Source organism: Choristoneura fumiferana, chromosome Z (assembly GCF_025370935.1).
Source record: "Choristoneura fumiferana chromosome Z, NRCan_CFum_1, whole genome shotgun sequence".
Classification (NCBI taxonomy): domain Eukaryota; kingdom Metazoa; phylum Arthropoda; class Insecta; order Lepidoptera; family Tortricidae; genus Choristoneura; species Choristoneura fumiferana.
In genome coordinates, this window is record NC_133472.1 from 35,118,328 (window position 1) to 35,143,537 (window position 25,210).

The 25,210-nt window shown below is 38.3% G+C and overlaps 2 protein-coding genes across 4 annotated transcripts in view; one reads left to right on the forward strand and one right to left on the reverse strand.

The window, feature by feature from the left end:
• LOC141435724 (putative serine protease K12H4.7) overlaps positions 1–6,948 on the forward strand; it is a 22,599-nt gene extending 15,651 nt beyond the window's left edge. Inside the window, exons 6-9 of the mRNA XM_074098489.1 lie at positions 799–958; positions 1,402–1,534; positions 3,996–4,165; positions 6,196–6,948. Coding sequence (XP_073954590.1) covers positions 799–958; positions 1,402–1,534; positions 3,996–4,165; positions 6,196–6,308 — 576 coding nt within the window. The 3' untranslated portion in view covers positions 6,309–6,948. The remainder of the gene's footprint in view (positions 1–798; positions 959–1,401; positions 1,535–3,995; positions 4,166–6,195) is intronic.
• LOC141435732 (probable citrate synthase 2, mitochondrial) lies at positions 6,943–24,999 on the reverse strand. Of its 3 annotated transcripts, XM_074098502.1 has the most exons (9): positions 24,905–24,999; positions 22,247–22,408; positions 19,691–19,920; positions 16,278–16,434; positions 15,529–15,728; positions 14,201–14,333; positions 11,661–11,806; positions 10,389–10,551; positions 9,229–9,520 (listed from the first exon to the last, which is right to left on the reverse strand). In XM_074098502.1, exons 1-9 carry the CDS (start codon positions 24,947–24,949, stop codon positions 9,359–9,361), a joined length of 1,398 nt encoding a protein of 465 aa, XP_073954603.1. In that variant the 5' UTR covers positions 24,950–24,999; the 3' UTR covers positions 9,229–9,358. The 3 variants fall into 3 exon arrangements, with proteins under 3 accessions (XP_073954612.1, XP_073954603.1, XP_073954622.1); XM_074098511.1 differs by lacking the exon at positions 11,661–11,806 and having other exon boundaries at positions 6,943–9,520; XM_074098521.1 differs by lacking the exon at positions 19,691–19,920 and having other exon boundaries at positions 15,529–15,748.
• Between the last annotated feature and the right edge of the window lie 211 nt (positions 25,000–25,210).

Sequence of the window (25,210 nt, forward strand, 5' to 3'; positions counted from 1 at the left end):
TTTCCTTGCAAGTCTAAACTGAGCTTTCGTCTTGAAAAATTGGTACCTACTTACCGTATTTTTAGCTTCTTGTGTTACTAGCCTTTACCCGCGGCTTCACTCACATAAACCATTAGGTCTAGCAGTTAAATTGAAATTCCAGAAACGTTTGCTAATATTCCCATGGGAATTCCCAAAAATCACATCGTGAATTTTATTAATGTCGCACAAAAAACACCCGCGCCATGTCTCTGATCCCAGCGGTTGAAATTTAAACAACTAGTCTTCCACTACCTATAAAACGCACCTTGTCCTCCCCCTTCCTTTCCTCCCTTCCTTCTCTTCTATGTCGCTGCAGCGATTCACTCGTAACAGTGGACGTCGGTTGATGATCGTTTTATTCTGATCCCTCATAACGACTTTCTTGGGAAAATAGTGTGCACTTGGCTCCGGTCGTCTAAGCTAGATAGCCCAGTGGTTAGAGATCCTGACTACGAAAAGCTTAAGGTCCTTTGGTTCCATTCCCGGTCGGGCAGATATTTATATGAAAATGTGAATGTCTGTTCTCGAGTCTTAGGTGTTTAATATGTATGCTTCGTAAGGCCCAACCTCTTAACATACGTCAAAGCTAATATGAACTTCACTAATTGACATTAAGTTTGAAATTCTATTGACCAAAATTTGACGTGGGTCTTACGAGGGTATTTAAGTGTGTATCTATTTAGTCGTTTCATAAAACTACACTCGTACTTTAATGCCTCTCATTATGCACCAGCCACATAAATAACTATTATACTATCTCTTTTTATTAAATTTTAGGTGTGCAGCATGCTAACAGATGACGGAGACCGCCCGGCTTACAAAAAACTTGCCGCGTTCAACTCTATCATGCTGGACAAGTCGAATCAAACCTGTATGGATTATAGCTACGACAACATGATAAAAGACCTCAGAAATACTACGTGGAGTCCCGAAGGAGGTGATGTGTCCTATTACTCTCATAGTAGGCTCAGACGGAGATGGCGGGATGACCTGGATGTATCTTTCGACGACTGGCCTCAGACTGCTTTTGGATCGAGAGGAATGGAGGACATGGGAGGCGGGCTTTGCCCAGCAGTGGGATACCAAGCCAGACTAGATAATAATAATATTTTTTAGTCTGAATTTACGAATTTGAATGTACATGACGAAACTGGGAAAAGTTACATTTCCCTAGTACCTAACGCGAAACCAAACTGGATACCTAAGTTTATTTAATTTGTTTGTATGTATAATTTGTTTGTATGTAGGGGAGTTTTCTCTGGAATTATAGAATATAGAAAGTTACGCTATCCCTCGTTAACATAAGCTGTTTAGCCCGGGAAAAGTTCAGTTATTGTACAACAGCTATGATAATTTATCATCATCATCGTTATATTTCAGCTCGGCAATGGACGTATCAAACGTGTACTGAATTTGGTTTCTATCAAACGTCTTCGGGCGAAATTGATTTCTTTGGTAACAACTTCCCTCTGGACTTCTACATTCAGCAGTGCCAAGACATATTCGGAAAGAAGTAAGTTCAAACTACGAGTAGTCACTTTAAAAAAACATTCCTACCTAGGAGTCTCCTTTACCACGAAAACCTTTTTGATTGGTATAAGAACTGGAGCCATTCGCCCCATCCTTCGAATTTTCACCGAACTTCAAAAACGCGCTCATGCGAAGGTTACGCTGCGATCTATCTGTTGCTTCGCGGCGCGTTTTCGACGACTGTCTTTTGAGATCCTATCTATGTCTATCATGTTAATGCGGGGGGGGGGGTTTCGCCCTCCCGTCCCCCCTTTTTATGTTCGTGCTACTTCTAATGGTGGCTGTTCGTTCCGTTACAAATACAATTGTAACCTAACCTATATAACTTATTTTTCTAGCCACAATTATATTGTTTTACCATTTATAGGTAGTTCACTATGACGCGTGCCGTGGTTCTTAATACAATGTCATTAATGTCTAATTTTGACAAAGCACGCGTCTTCGTGGATGGTACTAAGTATACTATTTTAATATTTACCATTACTTACACTAATCAAGAAATAGTACTTAATTTATCTTCGGACATAGATTTAGACAGGAGTATGTTATTCATAATAAAATTCGACCATGTTAATATTATGCTAATATAATTAGAGAGCGGATTTGAAGTAGCGATTACAAGTTTAATATGGATAAGACTAGTACCAGTATTTATTTTTCATATGAACTGTACAAAAAGGTGCGTAATAAATGGGATCTATTATGTTTGAGCTGTAGAAAACTCCTTTAATTAGAATAAAATATTTTTCTTTACATATAATTATTTAGTTTGTTGCAAGAATAAAATCTATTGAATTTGATTATCTATAAGATTGCATTGCGGTAAGTAAGTAATAAGATAACTGTAAGACCAATAAACAACATAATACCTAATAAATAAATCTATCTATCTAACCAATCGCAAGTCATATCCATATTAAACTTCTAGTCGCTATTTCAAATCCGCTCTCATTTTGCTTTAGTTCGGCTTATAAAGAATTATGCCGAACTAAATTTCGGCAAGTTTAAGATTCGGCGTAAATAAATTGTACGAAACCTGTTATGCGTAATAAGTTTCGAACATGAAAAAATATGCTAAATAGATCTCACCCATTTATTGTGTATGTGGCCAAGCCACTTATCATATAATGAGCCAGTCGAAGGTGGACCAGCAAATCAGCTCTCAAAATCACTTGGGCAGCTTTTTAAACCGACTTCAAAAAAGGAGGAGTTTCTATGTTCCAATGTTTTTTTTTTATGTATGTTCACCGATTACTCAGTCAATGAGGGCTATCGTTTTTTGTCTCACTAGATGGCGCACTGTTGCGTGAGGTTTTTAAGTATGGCTTTCAAAGTCTGTTATTACGGGCGTGAAAACAAAGTTTAGATTAAAATCATATTTAATACACCTTAAACCGTACCATAAAAATATCGAGCATGTCACAGTGTTGCATAGTCCCCGTTTTGTTCGGAAAAAAGGGAGGACAAAGGTTTCCGAAAGACAAAACTGTCTCAAAACACAGACATTCATTGCCCCGGAACGCATATTTGCCATAATTAATTTGAGATATTGCAAAATATTCACAAAATTATTCTAATTATAAATAAACCGGCGTAGCTCACCCAAAAACTATGAGATTTGACATTTCGGAGACCTCACGCTACACTAGCGCCCCTAGCGGCGAATTCATACGCGATAGCCCTCATTGTGGAACGATTTTCAAAAAATTTTTTATTCGGAATAGTACTTTTCTGAGGTGGTCCCATTGTCACCAAGTCAAGATCTGATGATGGGATCCTAGGAAAAATCGAGAGCAAACCTCAAATTTTATAGGCACACCTATGGCGATTTCGGCACTTTTAGCATTGAGATAAGCATTTACATTCAGAAAGCATAATTTGGTAAACTGGACCTGATGAAGAAGACCGTAGATGACCAATGGAACTCGTCAAAGCTAAGTAATGCGGCGCTTCGTCTTTCGTCTAGTGCCCAATTTACTGATCATTTGAATTTATTTATATACCTAGATAAGCGACTAAGAAGAAGCTTTAAGTTAATTATTCTTTCGAACTGATCTGATGCTGAAGCCGGAAGGTAGGCTACGGAACTCTGTTATAAAACAAAGTAACTAAGCCGTGTTTGGGCTTAATGGAATCGATGTGAGATTTACTTTGGCTACGAATCACTAAAAAGTGAGAAATAAAGATTTTTTTTAACAAAAAGGTAATACCAACTATTGTTCTACTCCTGCTGGGTCGTGCTGAGGCACCGACTTCGAGCTAGTAGGTACGTAGAAAAATATTTTCAAGGGTTTTGAAGTCGGTTCCATTTTTTTTGAGTCGGTTTAACTTTTTTGTTAAAAAAAAATCTTTTTCTCCACTATCATCTGATGTAATGTAAACATCATGTAAATTTCTCTTGCTAAAATCTTTTTGACTACCGAATAAATTATATCTTTTCCCAGATTCAATAAGGACTTTGTGAACGCGGCCGCCGAATGGACAAACAATTATTACGGATCGCTGGATATACCTGTGAGCCGCGTCGTCTACGTACACGGCTCTGTGGACCCCTGGCATGCTCTCGGCATTACCAAGACCCGTGATGACGCCTCCCCGGCCATTTATATCCATGGTAATTTGCAAGTTCGAACATGACGAATTAGGATAACACTAAGGGTGAAGCCAGACGAGCGTAATTCTTTGATTTGGGTTACTCTCGAATTTCCCTTTTCGCCAAAGGACCATTGCAGCTAGATGACATAACAGTAAGATACAGTCAACATAGAGAGTATTCAGCTGAATGACATGAAAGTAGAATACTCAGTCAGCAAACTGTCAATTTAGTAGAACGTCACAGAATTGAAATGAGCAAGTAGCCAAACGTTTGGAAATATAAATAGTCCGTGTGATTAGAATACCTAATTAACCGAAAGTAAAATTAATTGATTGACATGACCACAGAAGGAGTTATTAGCAAAACGTCTGGAAATTAAGATAGTCCGTATAATTAGAATACTTATTATGATAATATGTAAAAACTACAATGTTGAAGTGGCCAGGATTTCAACAATAGATAATAATCGATTGTGTGGAAAGGACTTTGAATTATCAAGTGTCATAATCAACACTTGCCATTTTAAAACTTAGTGGTCTTTGCATTTTAAGATCGAGACGTTTTGCTAACGGGCTATTTGGCGTCCATGTCTATTAAGTAATAAAGACATTCTAAGATAATTATGTTTCGCTACTAGAATATTTTAAATTGTAACATTCTAAGATCCAGACGTTTTGCTAAAAGTACATTTAGCGTTCATGTCTATATAGCAACAAAGAAATTACACAATCCAGACGTTTGAGCTATATTGACATTTGGCGAAAAGGGAAATTCGAGAGTAACCCTTTGAGTTGCGTGTCACGTATTTTCGGTCGAGTTATTGCTGCTGCATTCGGTTTTATGCAAAAGTCCAGTTTGTGCCACACACTCCAAATGAGTTGTAAAAATTTTATGATTGTAGGTACTCAAAAAATTACTCGCGTCTGGCTTCGCCCTAACTTCACGCATTCCACTGCCGGTATTTTTAGTGAATTTTCGCCAGGTATACGTACAGTCGGTCAAGTGAACTATGAACTTATTCCCCGCATCAAATGAAGATTTCTGTAAATTGCGTTTCCAATTGTCAAATATTCCTGAAAAATAAGGCTTTTACACGGCATAATTAGTTTTTCATGTTTTGTCCTGCGTAGCTAAAAACAGTTATGAGTCACTTGTTACATTTTTAACTTTAATTACGAGTAGGCCCATCGCAGTAAAAAAATGAACATTTAATATTGTTTTTAATGTTGTACTCATTTTTAATGTATGTAGGTACTTCAAATAGTTATTGATATATCAACGTTTAAAAACAGGCATATTTATGACTTGTATGAATGACCGTCTAGTTGACTTAGCGATCAAAACCAAATCAAAACATAACCTACCTAAGCCACTTCCAGATGACTTGACATTTCCAGATGACTAGAAACATGATATTTGGCATCAAGCTAGACTAGGCGTACCTATATAAAAAATAAAATCAGAAAACTGAAAATTATTGACAAAACATACAAGAAAATATAGAAAACTAGCTTTTGCCCGCGACTTCGTCCGCGTGTAATTCGGTTATCGCGCGCTGTTCCCTCGGGAACTGCATTTTCCGGGATAAAAAGTAGCCTATGTCACAATAGTAAGTACCTAATAGTAACAGTACTGGAACATAAACTATCTTTATGCCAAAAATCGCTTCGATCCGTCGCTCCGTTTCGACAAACTTTCGCATTTATAATATTAGTATGGTTATGGATAGCACAAAAAAGAGAACTATGCAGCTTAAACGTAGGACACTATTTCCTACTTGTATGCATGACAAACTCGAATAATTTCTGTAAAAGAAGTAATGATATTCCATAAAAAAACATATGTAAAATAATAACCTATAGTTCAATATTGAGAATTATGCGTCGTTGTTAATTTCGCTGACAAAATAATTGAAATCGTATTATAGGTGCCAAGTTCTGCGTAGAAAATTCTGAAATTTTAGTTACTAGAACATGCGACATTCTAATGCAAGGTCAAATCTTGACTTCGCTTGTTTGTCATATTCATCACAAGTTTATGATTTACAGGAACAGCTCATTGTGCCAATATGTACCCGCCTGGTGATAAGGACTTACCTGAGCTCAGAGAGGCGCGCGTCAAAATTGAAGAACATCTCTCCTCTTGGTTCGAAATGGTTTAATATTGAAAATAAGTAGGAAACTAAAGATCCATAGTTTTTCCAAACGCCGTGTTTAATGCTCTACACATAGAACCGTTTTATATCTGTAAAATATCACTTTATTCAATATGCTACGTTGACCGTAGATGCCGTAGAAGGTAAAAAATGATCACCCCGTTCCATAAAGGTAAGTTGTACAGGCAAGTGCAAAAATAAGTATCTATTCGAACCCCTCAAAAATATGTTACTACGGCCTTATTGCGTCGGAATTAGAGTCTGTGGTACTTATTTTTGAAACTTTGAATAAGTTCATATTTTGACACTTGACTGTACATGTTACATTTGCTACGGTAATTTTCATTTATTTACCATTTACGTATACCAAAATTTTTTCACGCCGCCAAAAATGACTGGTATTTAGTTTTGCTGTCGCATAATTTCCAAAAAGCCGTCATATTTTTTTTTCTATCAAATCACGAAGAAATTGTGGAATCGATAATAAATCGATTTATCTATCTGTCTATGGCCCTTTTCCGTAGAACTATAACAAATTTAGTTGTAAGTCCAATCGCTGCAGATAAAGGTTTTTTTTTACTTTTATAATTTGTACTAATTGTTATAAGTAAATAATTAACGGTTTTAATAAAACAATATAAAAACATTACTAATTTATTTCACACCCGAAGTTCACAATACCATTATGATTCTTTCTATTACTAGATAGTAACAGGTAATAGGTACTTCAATTATTCGATTTTGTAATTTCATAACTTGTTATTCATTTAATTTACGGCAGACGATGATTCAGGAAGGTTTACATTATTTCCTACATTATTTTATTATTATTCATTTCATTGTTCTTAATTCGTTGATAGACATGTATTACACTCGTACTAGTCTTATTTAAATGAATTATTAGATTATTAATATTAAGCCATTATTATTATTATTATTCTCTGAATTTATTTTTATTTTTAGGTTAGGTTTTTATAATATTTATAAAAAGTAAAATACAAAAAAGTACAAGCAAAATATAAATATTATAAAAACCTAACCTAGTTTTCCGCCGTTAACGGGGCAGAGGGCCCAAGCTACCGGTGGTCAGGGCCGCAGAGTGAGGAACCTTTGATCCAGCCATCTAGCGAGAGCCTCTTGATATGAGACTCTTCGCTATTAGACCGTTCAACGAAACAACTATCGGAACAATGATCGTCGAGTCAACATCTCACATAGCGGTCACCTCGTGAGCCAAATCAAGGTACTTGCTGAGTTTGTCCTTCTCGGCCTTCACGAGGTTCTCGTTATGTGGGATGGTGATGTCGACGAGCACTGCCTGGCGTTTTGATCGATCTGTCAGCACGATATCAGGCTTATTGGCTACAATAGTCCTGACCATGATGACAGATTGATCCCAATAGAGCGTGGCGCGACCGTTTTCGAGAACTGGCGCAGGGACGTACCTATATATACTATAGTAAATACCTATGGCATTGCACCTTGGAGTCCACTAGGCCGTAACGAAGAGCAATCTGCTGGTGGATAATCCTGGCACATAACTTAGTAAAGTTATCTGTGCAAATAGGTACTCGCCGTTAGCAAGATGAGAACAACCGGAGATAAATAATATGCCTAAGGGACTCCCCGGGACGGCGGCATGCCCGACAAATCTCGACCGTATTGTCCTTCAGGATATACCTCCGGTAGTTGTTCGTCATGATAACTTCATCAGCAATTGCACACACAAAACCCTCGGTTTCCCTGAAGAGATCCCCGAAACATAACCGGGCCACCGACGCGAGAAGGTCTACATCAGGCCCCGTTAGGGCCTTGTGAAACCGCCCGTGTTACACCGGGCCGTGTAGCTCCTTGCTGTTCCATACGTTCTTCCGGTCTTGTGGGCTCATTTTATTACCATAGGACTGCGCCATTTTTTCGTTTGCCAAGGATAGCGGGGTGAGGTCTGTTTTCTGCCACAACATCGCGGTGCATGTCACACTCGTTGCTAAGGAAACAATCCCTAAGGCTGCACACCTCGCGGTGTGGAGATTACTGGCCGCAGCCTCCACATTTCCGTGGGATGTACAGTCTCCTAACAGACGAGCGCATGGGCGTAGCCAGGGGGGGAAGCAGGGGAGGGTAGCTGCCCCCCATGGAAATTGTATGTTCTACAATATATTATGCCCCGTTTACCTATGAAGCAGGATCCCTTGCGCGTGTTTGCCCTACACACTACATATACCTTGTGTTTAATGTAGTTGTCTTTGTGCAGTGTGTATGACAAAACAAGCGGGGGCGATCTGACCTAAAAAAATCTGACTAGTCCCCCCCTAGGCTAGAAGCTGGGTACGCTCCTGTACGAGCGTGGGTGTAGCATGCGATGGGTAGAAGCAGTAGGCGGACCCTCCGGTCCAGGGCGTCTAAGCTCAGTCTGAGTCCTCCTTAGTATGCCAAAGGAATATGTGTACAGGGGCGTCACCCAGGCGTTAAAGGCGTGCACCTTATTATCACTTGACAAAAGACTGTTAAGTACCTTTGTGAGGCGATAAATATTATTATTATTATTACGTTAGTAATTTCGTTTATGTCATGATCATACAATAGGTAATTACCTAAGTTATTGCATTTTATAATAGATGTATCAAATATAATTATCGGATAGTGTACTGCTTTTGGAAGGTCACTACATTGATATAAATGAAGAAAAGCAGAGGACCAAGCACACACCCCAGACTTGAGGTCACCATTCACCATTATTTAGTGTATCACGCGTCTCATAAGTACCTACTCATAACTTGATGTTTTCTCATTTTACTTCTACGAGTATGTTATATTCTAGTCACTTAGATGCCCTACTGCAACCGGTGAATGTAAAGTTAAAGTTCTAAAACCTCTCATGCAGTAAAATTTAGCTCTTCCGTTCAGTAAGTACCAACATCATGGATGGATTGGGCATGGATTATAAAATTTATTAATTATACTCGTAAGCATATCTGATTTGTTATTCAGTGCCTTGGAATTATTGATTAATGGCGTCAAATATCCTATTTTGCGGTGTGGCGGGGTGTGGGTGGTTACTTGGCGTACTGTTTCATCAGCATATCGGTGCTGATTGACTTGGGCCGCTCGATGGGCAGCCCGAGCGCGCGCGACCATACCATCTGCGCGAGCACGCCGAGCGATCTCGAAATTCCTATAAAAACTGTGTAGTAGTCCAGCTCTGTCAGACCGAAATGCTGCAACAAACAGGGGACACTTTGTTATTGTTACACATGGTTCCAACTGCAGAACTAATAATAAGAGGAAGATTTCTGAAATTGATTGACTGATAATTGACTGATTCGTATTATATGTATAGTATAAGTTTCAGAGGGACCGCACGACACGAACTTCGAGTTTCGAGTTTCGTAGTAGCCCTGCTGATTTGAGCCAACACTACTCTTTTTCTTATATCCATCACCTTGGCTTAAGCAGTTTTTAAGATTTCACTGCTTTTATGGACAAATCATGTCAAGCAATTTCAAAGAGTCATTCAAAAATTAAAGAAAAAAAAATCAGGGTATTTTGGAACTAGAGTGTTTTGAGAACTATGCATTATGAGAATGAAGTATTACGCCCGCCACCTACACGGTGAACACGATTTGGGGTATTTTGGGAAAGGTGTATTTTGGGACTAGTTCTCAATGGTTCTCGTGTAAATCGAGAATGAGCCTTTTTGGAAATATAGTGTTTTGGGCCTAGTTTCTTCTGAGAAGAGGGGCTTTCGAAATTAGAGTGTACTTATTGACTAATAGTGCGTTTTGGGACTAGTGCATTCGCCACCGGAGAGCTTCATAGGTGCTTTGGTCTAAACTGTAAGCCTATTAATGTTTGTCGTAAATAAATAAATTATGCGCAGTAGCCCTCAAGTTCACTCATTGCATAGAGGGTAGGGGAGAGTGTAATCTGCCGTAGCCAGGTGAAATCTGCCCGTGCGTAGAGGGATGCGACAACGCACCGGACCCTGTCTAGACGGTAGAGCTTACTTTCTAGTTGTTATCAATACCTACTTTATTCTTGCACGTTGTCAATACTTTATTCTTGCACTGTAATAGGTAGTGTTACCTGTAGGAGAACACCATTGTGAGCGTCCGCGTTGGGCCAAGGGTTCTTGACTTTGCCCAACTCGGTTAGGATCGGAGGCACGACCTTGTAGACATCGGCGACCAACTTGAGTAGAGGATCGTTGGGCATGTGCTTCTGGGCGAATTCGCGAAGGCACGTATACCTGGATAGAACATTTATAGGGATGTCGACATAATCTGATTATAACATAAAAGACATACCCATACATTTAAAATTATAGTAGTAGTAGAAACTGTAACATTACATAAGTAACATAACATATTAAATTTCTTCTATTTTCTATCATTAATATAGAGAGGAGGTCTGTGCCCAGCAGTGGGACGTATATAGGCTGGGATGATGAATTATTTATTTATAAAGTACATTTATACAAATAAATATTCTGTGAATATTTGAAGCAACTACCTGTTGCCGTTATTAATAACGAGCAAAAAAAATCACGTTTGTTGTATGGGAACCCCCCTTAAACATTTATTTTGTTCTGTTTTTAGTATTTGTTCTTATAGTGGCAATAGAAATACATCATCTGTGAAAGTTTCAACTGTCTAGCTATCACGATTCATGAGAAACTTCCTAGTGACAGACAGACAGACAGACGGACAGTGGAGTCTTAGTAATAGGGTCCCGTTTTTATTACCCTTTGGGCACAGAACTCTAAATAGGTCTCTAATCAAGGGCACTTCACACACATTTTTCAGCTCAATTTCCCAAAATACTACACCCGACACGCACGAAGCCGGGGCGCGTCGATGTAGAGTAAATGCATTTTTTGGTTAGATTGATATATTTAATTTCGTAATATCTTTTGAATGGAATGTCCGATTTGAATAATTCAAAAAGTAATCTACAGGTATCGAAACCGTCTTGAATATAAAATTATTTATTTACAAAGGTATGGATAACATGATCTGATTTTAGTCGGCATTTCTGTGTGGTGTAATGCCGCCCTAATGTTTCTCTATGGACATTATTTGAATTTAGTAATGACATGGTTCTACCAATTTGTCTTTCGTTTGTAATGTTTTGCTAGATACCAATAAAACTAGTATTTTCATTGAGTATTTTACTTCACATAATGTTAATAGCTATTTGATACAGTTCCATCTCTAAGTATTAGGTAAGTATGCATTGTTTTGCGTCAACGTCAGATTTTTATTTTCTGTCTTTCACACTTTGTCGGCTTGTTCTTTCTGCCTATTGCTGTCGGACTCTATTGTCAGAATAAAAGATAAGTATCAAAATCATGCATACCTAGGGTCAGTCTTCCTGAGAACAGCGTGGCCGTAACCGGGCACGACTTTTCCTGACTTCAAGGTCTTCCAGATGAAGTCTTTAAGCTGTTCCTCAGTGTAGTTGTCACCAATCTGTTCGCGGAGTTGGCCGAGCCATATAACCACCTGGAAACAAAAGGGATTTGATTTTTTATTAGATGATATCAGTTTCCACACAGTCCTTTTTAAGGGTTCCGTACCCAAAAGGTGCCAACGGGACCCTACTGAGACTCCGGTGTCTGTTGTCTGTCTGTCCGTCTGTCACAGGGCTCTATATCTACAAATACTAAAAATAAAATAAAGTTACAAATTAAAGGTGGTCGTCATACAAGAAACGTGTTTTTTTCAGCGTTTTTTGGTTGCTAGGCGTTATTAGCCGTTGCTAAGACGACCGAGTCGCCTAGCAACGGGTAGATATGTCGTTTGAATATTTACCGTGAACTGCTTCAACTTTGCCCTCTGGCCCCAACATTGCCTGATTCAATTTAGAGTCGATAACTAGCACCCTTCTATTTTTTTAAACTTTTATTCTCCGTAATAATAATTCCCGTGTAGATAAAATTTTAAAACCTATAAGAGTGCTAAGTTATCGACTCTAAATCGAATCAGGCAATGTTGGGGCCAGAAGGCAAAGTTGAAGCAGTTTACGGTACCTTTAAGTTTGCTATTTTAATTATGTTTGATAAAAGCTTCGATAATATAATAATAGTGACTGTCTGACTGTGTTGTTTATTCGTTTTTGTGCAAAATTAATAAAGCAATTTATAAACCAAAAACCTCAATGAAGCCAACTTTGATAAAGCGCTCGCCAAATCCACACCGTATTAATCGCTATGTTTACCTATTATTTTTGACACAAAAAAAAACATACCTACTAAGTATTTAACACTATTTACAAGATTTATAATTTATTCACACTAGTCGAGCTTCTTATTATTTAATTACACAACATACGAAGTCCGCCGAATTTCCCGCGAATGAACCGCGCTGACAGCTATTTTTTTTGAGCCGCGCGCGACGCGTTGTGGGCAATGGTTTTAGAAGCAAACAGCCAGAACCAAAGAGGATGAGAATTCAAATTGTTTTTTATTCGAAATATTTGCAGAAGTGCTTACATTTCGGCGACATTTTTAGAAGTTTTTTTTTAGCTTGCCCTGTTTGTTTATTAATTTATTTATTGTTTGTTTGGGTCAAATCATGGAAGCTAAATTTGACCCACTTCCAGTGGTCCGATCGACTTGAAATTTGGCATACTTATGTAAATTTGTTGACAATATAATAATCTGGTAGTGACTATCTTGATGGTCCTGCCAGGATCGTCTCTGCAGGAGGGAACTTCTCAATAGTTAATAGTACCGTACCGACTTGAAATTTGGTACAGATATGTAGTTTATACGACAATGCAGTACAGTCAACAAAAAGTACATTCGGGAAAAAAGCTTGTATTAAAAATGAAATTTTTAACAAAAACTTATTACAAGCATTATATTTATTTGCAGTGTAATGTACAGTGGCGTAACTATAGGGTGGCAGGGCTGGCAAAATGCCACGGGCCTCCGACCCAAGAGGGCTCCGCCCAAAAGGCCGCGAGCTCAGATTTTTTTTTTTAACATTGTACCTGAGTATTTTATTTTACTTAAAATTAAACTAAGTACAACGTGACGATTTTTACTGATAGGGCCCCATCAAAAGAATTTGCCACGGGCCCCAGATGGTATAGTTACGCCACTGGTAATGTAACTATGTTTGCTCGGGTGGAATCTTTCAACTCAAATTTTAAGTGGATATCTTCAACCGATTGAGCTGAAATTTTACACGCATGTGTAAATACGATGACAATGCAATATTATTATTATCATGGAGTTGATCTGATGATAAAGCTAGCGGGTAACCATAGGAACTCTGTGATAAACGACACGACCGCATCGAGTTTGGACTCGTTTGATTCGTCATGACGAGTACTTTGGTAACCAGGGGCATAAAGTACAGTCAGCAAAAAAAACTTATATTAGAAGAATTTTAAGAAAAACTTTCACTGAACTGTTTACGGAACCCTTCATGTACGAATCTGACTCGTACTTGACCAATTTTTATTATTATCGGCACACACGCTATGAGGAAGAAAGCGGCATATGTATATGATGAGTGAATATTGAGGTATCCTTTAGCTTCTGAGATCGTTCCGTGCAGAAGTAAATTAAATAGCGTTTCAATCTAAAAGTGAAGTGATTGAAAATGTATTTTAGGTTTGAACTAGGTACATTAATAAAAAGCTATCGCGTTAACTTAAAAAACTTCAAAAAAGAACCTTAAAGCTGCCGCACATTAACAAATCAACCCATTAAAAACGCTACTGCCTATATTTCGCACACTAGTTCGCACCTTATAATGTAATGTCCGAACTGTTTGTATCGATACCACATCACATAAAATACAGCAATAATCTCGTGTGCAACATACATTTAGAGGCATTTGGTGTGCGGCAACTTGAAAGAGAATTAATGTGAAATATGTAATTACTTCTTGGTTAGCGCGTGCGTGGAGAGGTCCGGCGAGGCCATTGATAGCGGCGCCGATACAGAGGTAGGGGTCGCTCAGAGCAGAGCCCACCAAGTGGCTGGTGTGCGCAGACACGTTGCCACCCTCGTGGTCGCTGCACGACAGCAGATATTGAACACGTTTTAATCATCCAAACATCATCATCATCTTCAGCTTATGCACGCCCCACTCCCACACCACTCGTACAGGGTTTCTTCTCACAAGGAAAGGTACCCAAGTATCCGGCTCTGATTTGTTTTTTTTTTATATACATACATATGTTAGGCAGTAGTCTCAAATAAAGGACACGTATTTTTTTAACTATCCAAACTCAACCTATTCGGAGAAATTGACCTCCAAAGTACGTACTAAAAAGTGAGCTAAGTAGGTTTAGCTCACTTTTTAGTACGTACTTTGGAGGTCAATTTCTGCATAGAAAGTGCTGTTTTAGCAAATTGCTAGTTAATTACCTACTGACTATGGTGGAGGACATGAAAAAATAATGGACCGGTGTTTTTTTTATTTCGCTCAAACTACATTTTACAAAAAAAAGTGTCATACGAGGAGTTCAGACCGCTTCACACTTTTTTAAAAATATTAGTTTGAGCCGAAACAACAAAACACCGGTCCATTATTTTTTCATTTTCTCCGACATGTAATATAGGTTGTTTTTTTAGAAAAATATGGCTTTGTCCATTGAAGGACAATTTTGCCAGTGTCTAGTAGGTTTTGCCGTTGTACGGTAAAAAAAATCTATAAAACGAAATATGAGAGGTAATGGTGGATGAACGAACGGTTTTCGAGTAGGTAGGTTATCTGAGTGGCGTAGCTACCAAGGGGCTAGGCGGGGCAGTGCCCCGGGGCCCTCAAGCTCAGGGGCCCTCGAAATTCTGCTTTATAGCTGATGATAAAGTTGCTTAGCATTTTTAAAGTATTTGTATATATAATGATTTCACTTCAAAAAACCTTACCAGTTTTGATAGCAGTGGGCCCCATTTTTTTATTTGACCCAGGGCCCTAGGTTACCTAGCTACGCCACTGGTTATGTCGACACGTTATATAAATATAACGGTATTCTAAATCGATGATTGTCATACTTACCTACTTGTCATCAGTGAGTTCACTTAGAAATTTAAAGGCTCGTTCCTCAGGCTCGTTCTGTCAGTTCCTAAAATTTCTACTTCTCTCAAAATGGCCTTCTTCCAACAAACTTCTCTTTCTTATAACGTCTGCTATTTAGTTTCCTGTGATGGCTCTTTACTAAAATGTTCGCTCTCGTTATAGTAACATTTACGTAAGTACCTACTGACCTGTGAATGGTGATTTTAAGACGCATCAGCTCGGTAAACTTGGGGTCGTCGAAGCCGAGCATGTGGCAGAAATTGGCCGCCCAATCCTTGTTGACGTCGACGGCGCGGAGGCCTTTGCCGCCATGGTACGTGTTGCGGTAGATGGTTGCCGTGATCGCTGGCAGCTTTGCGATGAGATTCATGGCGTCTTCGTACACGTACTTCTCAAAACAATTTGTACCTATTTGAAATACTGGGTGGGCACCCACCCTGTTGTAAGGATCGAAAGATTTTAACAGCGTTTTCCTGACCATTTTCAAATCTAAAATGTCGTATAATATATGCTGGATTCGCCTTGCTTTTTGTGATGTCTTCATTTTTATGTACAAAAGCTGTGACGAAATCTCCTGTGCAAAACACCTTAAAGATTGTGGCGTTTAGAGATTACGTGGTCAAAATCGTTCGGATTCCTCGCGGGTACCCTGTATAATGGCCACTGCCGATTGTCCGCCATAACCACCATGCACCATGTGAGACAGAAATTAATCAAAATATATGTAGCCACTGATCAGTTTGAATTCAGTGCCAAGCTCAATGGGTAGGTTAGGTATATTAGATCCACTCCTGCCTTGCCGCCTACATACGAGTACATAAGAAGAAATGCTCCCCATGCATATGTTGGCTATTATGGCTTTAGCTGAGGCACCGACTTTTATCAGATCAGTAGGGAGGAACTAGGTATTTCCAGAACATACTAAAGTATCACATACCTCCCAATACTTGGACTTGTGTATACCCTCGTTGTAAGCTTTCGCGAAGGTAGACTCGCTGTTGAGGGTGGTGACTGCCACTGAGAACTGGGTCATGGGATGCATCTTGCTGGGCATGTTGTTCAGCATATTTACTACGTGTGCGGGGAGCTCGGCCCTACACAAAACAAACACGACATTCTTATTCACATTTAGATTCTGCAATACCTACCCAATTAGGTCTTTATTCGTAAAATATTCATCAGTGATCAGATTAACGTCAGAGATTTCGGGATTGTACAAAGGTTACGTATATTCTGATCCCGTGGGAATATCAGAGTAAAAACTTAGCCTAAGTATGTGTTATTTCCGAAATCCATCAATCTACTTACCTACATATCATGACTAATCCGTTATCTAAAATTAAAATACAACTAGGATTTGGCACGATAGGTGGATGCAATGCAGCAGTTCACGCTTTGCGCACCTAAATAGGTACCTCAAGTTTTAATTCGGTAAACAGGGACACCCTGTTGAATGAAATTAGAAATAATATACCGGAAATTTATAACTATATTATACTGAAATGATGAAACTTCAAAATTAATGTTCAAAAGCCACGAATTATTTTTAGAAGTTTTTTGCCAACAGGGTGATCCCCTCGGACCTGCCATTTTCAGTTTAGCTATTAAATTAACCCTATATCAAAATTGTTAACAAACAAAGCCTTAGCCTCCAGGGCCATGGAAATTGCAATTCCAGATGTAATCGACAATATAAGTATCAAAATTTCAATATTGTGCTGACCATTAACTATTTTGAAATATTGTCTTTTTGTACCTAAATTCATATGTATAAACTTTTATATATAGATACTGTATCCCGCAGTTACAGTTTTGCAGGGTTATGTGTAAAATAAAAACTAAAAAAATTCAAAATTTAAATGATTTATTCAGTAAATAGGCCGCAATGGGCACTTTTACACGTCATTTTTTTAAACTACCTACCAGCGCTTTCGGAAAGACCATCATTGCCAAGAAGAATTCGCCGCAAGAAACTTGTCAGAAAGTCATTTTTTCATAATAATATAATTACAAATAAAATACTTAAAAACTATATTATACAATTAAAGAAAAAAAATACAAAAAAAAATAATAATAATAAATACAGGGATGTATGGGGTCCCTTAGTTACAATACTAAACACTAACTATATCTAAACTATATCTACGTTCAGTGGAAGTGTAGAATGCTTCCACCGTCATAAATTTTAAAATAATAATAACAATAATTTAGTTCTGAAATATACACTTCAGGTCAAGTTACCATTAAGCTTTTGGATTTCGAAGGCAAGTTCACGTCTGCCGCCCCCAAAGTTAGCTCACACGCACTCATGTCATGCTCTGAAAGCAGAGCGGTGCCGAGGGCATGGTATTGCTTCCGTTCCCATAAGCTCTATGGGATCGTCTTGGGAACTTCGACGTCGCGAGCCTGTGACTAGAATTTAAACTAAAAATATAAAAGTTTAAAACCCATAAGCTTAACAATATACAGCCTTAAACATAGCAAGGGGATGTATAAAGTCCCTGAGTAAATAATAAAATTATTATACAGCAAGGGGATGTATAAAGTCCCTATGTTAATAATAAAATTCCTAATCTAAATAATTCAAAGATGTATATAGTCTCTAAATGTCAAAGTAAACTAATTAAATTAATTAAATTATACAATCTTCAGAGGTGTAAAAAGCCTCCAAGGTCAAAAACTAATAATAATTATTAAAATAAAGAAATGGAGATGTATAAGGTCTCCAAATGTCAAACTAATAAATATTATAAATTAAATTCTGCAACGCGGACAACGGCAACAGAACCAGAAACTAGACACGAAATGCGCCGGGACACTGCCAAGTCACACTTCACAACACTATACAATACAAATACACCGACATAAACACACACACACACACACACACACACACACACGAGTACATCACATCACACATCAACATCCCAATTTTTCATCGGCTTTAAGTTTTGGCCATGTCGCATCATCACATAAGTATACTCCTCAACTTTATAGTAAGCTTTCTTTAGGAGTGCACTCTTTATGTATTCTTTAAAAGAGTTGTGTGGCAATTTCCATGCTTCTACAGGAACTTTATTGTAAAATCTCACGCAGTTTCCCACAAAAGATTTGCTTACTTTCCGTAGACGGAATTTAGGAACTGCAAGCTTGTGCTTATTACGAGTATTGATATCATGTACGTCTGACACTTTCTTAAAGGACTCGATATTCTTGTGTGTATACAATATCACATCATGTACGTACTGTGAAGCTACTGTGAGGATGTTTACTTATCTCCTTAAAGCGTTCTCTAAGTGAATCTCGGGAGCCAAGGTTGTAGATCGACCGGACTGCCCTCTTCTGTAAAATGAAGATAGTTTCTATGTCGGCTGCCTTGCCCCAAATCAGCATACCGTAGGACATTATGCTGTGAAAATAACTGAAATAAACTAGCCGGGCAGTTTATACATTGCTAAATTGCCTGATTCTTCGTACAGCATAGGCGGCAGAGCTCAATCTACCAGCAAGACCAGAAATATGCGGGCTCCATTGTAAATTACGATCCAACGTAAGACCAAGAAAAACAGTCTCATGCACAAGATTCAGATTCTCTCCGTTTAAGGAAATAATTGTTTCAAACTGTCTTACATTAGGCAACGAAAATTTTATACACTAAAAATAATGTAATGTATGTAAAAATGTATGTAATGTATCTAAAATAATGTAAAATAAATAGGTACTTTTTGTACTTTCTTTTCTGGAAACATCAAAATTTCTTAATTGAAAGGTTGAAAAAACGATTTGCTGAGATAGACAAGGAGTGTGAAAGTAAAAGTTTATGGGAGTCATTTAAGGGAGGAGCAGTGAATACTGCAGTGGATGTTTGTGGCGTGACTAAAAAAAGAAAAGGAGAATTGCTGAAGAATGGTTGGGTAGATAAAGATGTGCAAAAGAAAGCATGGCTGAGTCCGCTCCTTTTGCCAATTTTTTTTTGTACTGGTAGGATAGGTTTAGTGTACATATGTTTTCATTTTTAACTTTTTTTAGGGTTCCGGAGCCAAATCAAAGCCAAATGGCAAAAACGGAGCCCTTATAGTTTCGCCATGTCTGTCTGTCTGTCCGTCCGCGGCTTTGCTCAGGGACTATCAATGCTAGAAAGCTGTAATTTTGCACGGATATATATGTAAGCTATGCCGAAAAAATGGTACAATAAAAAAGTCAAAAAAAATTTTTTTTTACCGTACCTACCTCCCATAGACGTAAAGTGGGGTTGTTTTTTTTTCTCATCCAACCCTATAGTGTGGGGTATCGTAGGATAGGTCTTTTTAAACCATATTACCCCCACCACCACAAAAAAAAAACATTTACCTCTCGGCCCATTCTCTGGATAGAGCTTTGACTTGCGCGTCGGTGGGCACGTCCCCAGTGATGAGCAACCAGAAAATACCCTCAGGAAGAGGCTGGTCGCTTCCGTGGGCCCTTGGCAGGACTTTCTGACATTCAGGGATGGACATGCCACGGAAACGGATGCCTTCATTAATATCCACCACTGAGGTCTCCCAGATCAGACCTGTGATGCCGCGCATACCTCCGTACATCTATTGAATCATTAGTGGAACAAAATTAACCGACTCAAAAAACATGAAAATAATTTTCCAAGACTAGGTTGAAGTCGGTGCCTCAGCATAGCAGGAGCCAGTAGGAGTGAACCTATGGACGTCTGCCTTACTTAAGTATATTTCGGCGGCCGATCGTGAAATCCGCCAGATTACGAAATTCCTAAGCATATCGTGAAATGGCGCCATTTTATGATATGCCTAAAAGTTGGCCAGGCATATCACGTCACGATGTGTCTCAGAAACAATACGGCAGATCGAATAGAGCAACGCATTCGTCGATATTCCTAGCTCTATACCGGGCACATCGTGATATGCCGAAGAAAAAAATAATTAGGTATTTACAACGAGCGGAACGAGGATTGTTGGTTAGTATGAATTGTGACAATTTATTGAATCAGGCTTTACTTTGCGGAGGTCCATATCAATGAACTAAAAGAATTTCCTTGCTCACCCGCGACCTTACGATAGCTAAGCTTATGCAAAATATGCGTGTTCAAGCAGTTCCTCCACCTCCACACTGTAAGAACACAAGCAAATCACACAAACCCATCTATCACCACCACCACACTACACTGACGCGTTTCGAACTCAACCAGAGCTCATCTTTAGAGTGACACAACCATACACCATGCTACCAGTTGTTAGACTAACGAACCACAACCACCGTTTTAATTTGTCGCTATAACTCCCCAAGTACCCACGTATATTTTATGAAACAAAACAAAACTACCCTCTAATTAATAATATTTTTTTTAACCGTCCTTCAAAACTACCTTGATTTTTATTTACTTACTGTCAAGGCATGTTTTATTAACTACCATTGCTGAAATTAGATCCAAGCCGTAGCAAGGGAGATGAAACTAAATTTACCTGCTCATTAATAATAGACCCCATACTGTTGTATCTAATTATCTCCATGCATTCTAAAACATCGAGACGAAACCCCTTGCCACAATAATGTAACACTTCATACGAATCTGAGTCCGATAAATAATTATTTAATTCCAACAAATGTTTGGCAAAATTTGACTTATCAGGATGCTCATTCCTATATGCCGAAACATGCTCTTTAAATCTAGCATTAAAACTGCGACCTGTCTGACGAACATATACTTTACTGCAGTCATTACAAGTGAGCTTGTATACACCCGATCTAGTACCTTTATCTACCTTCTCTTTGTGGTTACAATGTTTAGAGTACAAAGAGTTGTTAGTCTTAAAGGCTACCTTAACATTGTTTGATTTTAAAATACCATAAATTCTATCAGACAAACGACCAACGTATGAAATGCTACACCTATAATATTTGTTAGAAGACTGCGAAAGCAACACAGCGTAAATATTCACTATCCGTGCCTGCTTCTTCTGAACCAAACTATTTACCATTGATTTAGTATAACCATTTGACAACGCTATTTGATAAATAAATAGTATTTAACTCTATAAATCAAAATGTTCCCTAGAAAGAGGTACAGTTAACAATCTATGTACATAACAATGAAAAGCTGCTAATTTATGCTGCCACGGGTGATTTGATGATGCTGGTATCACGGCATCTGTGTACGTGGGCTTTCGGTAAATTTTGAATTGGTGTTTATTATTAAATCTAGTAATTGTCAAATCCAAAAAGCTTAACGAAAAATTTTCTTCTAATTCTTTTTTTAATTTTATTTTATCGTAAGGTCCCGGGTGAGCAAGGAAATTCTTTTAGTTCATGAATTGTGACTATTTGTGACCACAACGCACGAGCCGAGCGAGCGAACTAACTTAGCTAAATCATGAAATGGCGGCGGTTCATGATATGCCTAGGAATTTCATGATATGCCTAGGAATTTCATGATCTGCCTAAACGTCCTAGGCAAATCGTTAAACGGTGACTTTTGAACGATATGGCGGATGTCCATTAACCAATTCATGAAATAGCGCTATTTCACGATATGCCTAGGAGTTTCGTGATCTGGCGGATCTTACAATCGGCCGCCGACATATACATAAACTAGATATTAATTGGAATTCTGTCCCTGGCTGGTTCGTGCTGAGGCACCGATTTGAAACTGGTAGAAACATATTTTTGTTTTTTTGCGTTGGTTAATTTTTTTTCTCATAGTGTTACCTATTGTTTATTGTTACAAAGCACTTAATTGTAGTAAAATAAATAACAAAATTAAATTTATAAATTTTTCATTTCGCCAAGATTTGTTAATTTTATCTAAATATGCAGGTACTTACTACTTAGGTACCTATATAGTACCCACTACAGGGGTTTAGTGATAGTTTTCAGGTAGGTATACTTATATTAACTGACCATGTCGATTGTGACATCGCCAACTATAGTGTTGCCATATTTCTTGCGGAATTCGCGGATCTTCTCCTGCTCTTTGGGGATCTTCTCCTGAAGAACGCTCTTCAGGTTTGTGGGCTCGGCGCTCAGACCCCTCCGCAGAATTGATGCCGTCGGGTATGCTTTCTGTACACAAAAAACACTCGTAAAGATATTGTTACGATTAAGAAAAATAGTTTTAAAAAAAGCATTGATAGAATATGATTCATAGAATACATCAATTCATGACCTGTGGCCGTATTTTCTAACGCGCTGCCGTTCGCATTAGCATTCACTATCTCTTTCTACCCTCGGCTTACACCGTGTGACAGAAAGAAGTGGTAAAAATGGGTCAGGCTCTTTGATGTCAGGCTTGAAAAGCTCACTTCCCGAAACGTACACTTTCTCTTTATTTGACGGATAAATGTGATGCCGTCTCTGTATATATATGTAAGTACATATGTATGTGGGGTTTTAAAGTTGAATATTTCGCAAACAGATCACTGAATCGAAAAATCGTCTTGGCAACCCCCCAATAGTTTTACTTTTTTTGCTAATGTTTTATAGGTACGGAACCCTTCGCGCGAGAGTCCGACTCGCACTTGACCGTTTTTTTATATTGCCCGTGCGAAGAAGGGGCGGGTCGCTAGTACTTAGGTACATATTTATATTAAAAAAAAAAGTAAAACCGACTTCAAAAAAATAACAAAAAATGGAACCGACCACAAAACCCTTGAAAATATTTATTTATATTAGCACGAGCCAGCAGGAATGGAACAATAGTCGTCTACCTCACCTACATACTATGGGTTTCAATCGATCCTGCTGGGTAGTGCTGTCACCGACTTCGAGCTACTAGGTACCTACCTAGAAAAATATTTTCAAGGGTTTTTTGTCGGTTCCATTTTTTCTTATTTTTTTGGAGTCGGTTTTAGTTTTTGTTAAAAAAAATCTTTATTTCTCACTTTTTAGTGATTCGTAGCCAAATTACACCTCACAACAATTCCATGAAGCCCAAACACGGCTTAGTTCCGTTGTTTTATAACAGAGTTCTGTTGCATACCTTCCGGCTTCAGCATCAGATCAGTTCGAAAAAATCATTTACTTAAAGCTCCTTCTTAGTCGCTTATCTAGGTATATTAATCATGATTGTTTCGGTTTGTCTAATGACGAGCGAGCATTACTTAGCTTTGACGAGTTCCATTGGTCATCTACGGTCTTCTTCATCAGGTCTAGTTTACCAAATGATACTTTCTGAATGTAAATGCTTATCTTAATGCCAAAATCGCCATAGGTGTGCCTATAAAATTTGAGATTTGCCCTCGATTTCCCTAGGATCCCATCATCAGATCTTGATTTGGTGACAATGGGACCACCTCAGAAGATTACCCTTTCAAATAAAAAAAGAATTTTGAAAATCGGTCCACAATTGACTGAGTAATCGGCGAACATACATACTTAAATAAAAATACAAACATTGGAACATAGAACCTCCTCCTTTTTGAAGTCGGTTAAAAAAACAAATATCACACTCGAAATATTGACACCTTAGAGCAACTGGCTTCCTACCGGAAAGTTCCGTAGGATGCCCGTGTCCCGTGTTGCTCTAAGATTGACACACTCACCCTCGCCATGCTCTGCGGTGCCAAGTTATCTCATGTGATATTGGTTCTTTTCCTCCCTTGTTGAACAATCTACTATTAACTCTCACTTACCTAACACTTTCTTATGTTTTTTCAATCAATTATCGAAACTTAGCTTAATATTCGTTTTAAATAAAAAATTTAAACTACCAGCACACCTAATGTCGAAGAAACTGATAGTAGGTACTACTTAGGTATTAATTTTTCGTGAATGCCTTAAAACGATATTTTTTTGTGTTCTAGCTCCAAAAGGTTTCTTCTTTCAGGTGGTAGGACCTTGTGCAGGGTCCGCCCGGATTGCTACCACCATCTTGCTCGCTAATCCTGCCGTGAAGCAGCAGTGCACTGTTGTGTTTCGGCGTGGAGAGTAAGACAGCCGGTGAAATTACTGGCACGTGAGGGATCCCATCTTAGGCCTCTAGGTTGGCAACGCGTCTGAAATACCCCTGGTGTTGCAGATGTTTATGGGCGGTGGTGATCTCTTACCATCAGGAGACCCATTTGCTCGTTTGCCATCCAGTGAAAAAAAAAAAAAAAAAAAAAAGGTGGCTCGGTAAATGTCCATAGTACCTATAGGTAGGCAGGTAGTCCATGAAAAAATATATTTTAAGATTAAATAATGTACGTATGAATTAATAAGTATACTTGATAACTTTTTAAGACGTTAAAATCTTGGTTTAATCGATGAGAACTAAGTAGGTAGGTACACCAAAATTAACACAGCTAATGTGAGTCGGTTTTTGTTTTAAAAAAAGCGTATGACTCTCATTATGGGAGACGCCTCGGAAATAATATCTCACCGGACCAAGATTCGGTACAATAAACCCGCGACGAATAGTCTATATTACCATTAAAAATGCAAGATTAAGTAATAAGTACTTAAATATTATATCTACATAATATTGGTATTATAAGTGTTACAATAAGCGTTTTTTTAACATAATGAAGATTCGAACTTAAACCAGTTTCTAAGCAATTTATTAACAACAAAAGTATTTACCCGCGTTTTTAGTAATTTCGTAGATGTAAATCTGAAAACTGCCATTTTCGATACCGCCCAGCGCAACCCTCTCACGATTTGACTAGGTACTGTCAGTTTAGACCGAGTGCTTTTATACGAGTGCTCAGAGACGGATTTTATATCTAGGTAAGCGTGACGCACGTAGAGTTAGCATTGTTTGCAATATTATTGGTACTGAATAGAGTTAGTTCGTGGTAAATTAGACCGGGGACAATAGAAACACGTCATCACTGAAACAAGTCAAATTTCTCGAAAACTATAATACCTACGGGGGGTATCGTTGGA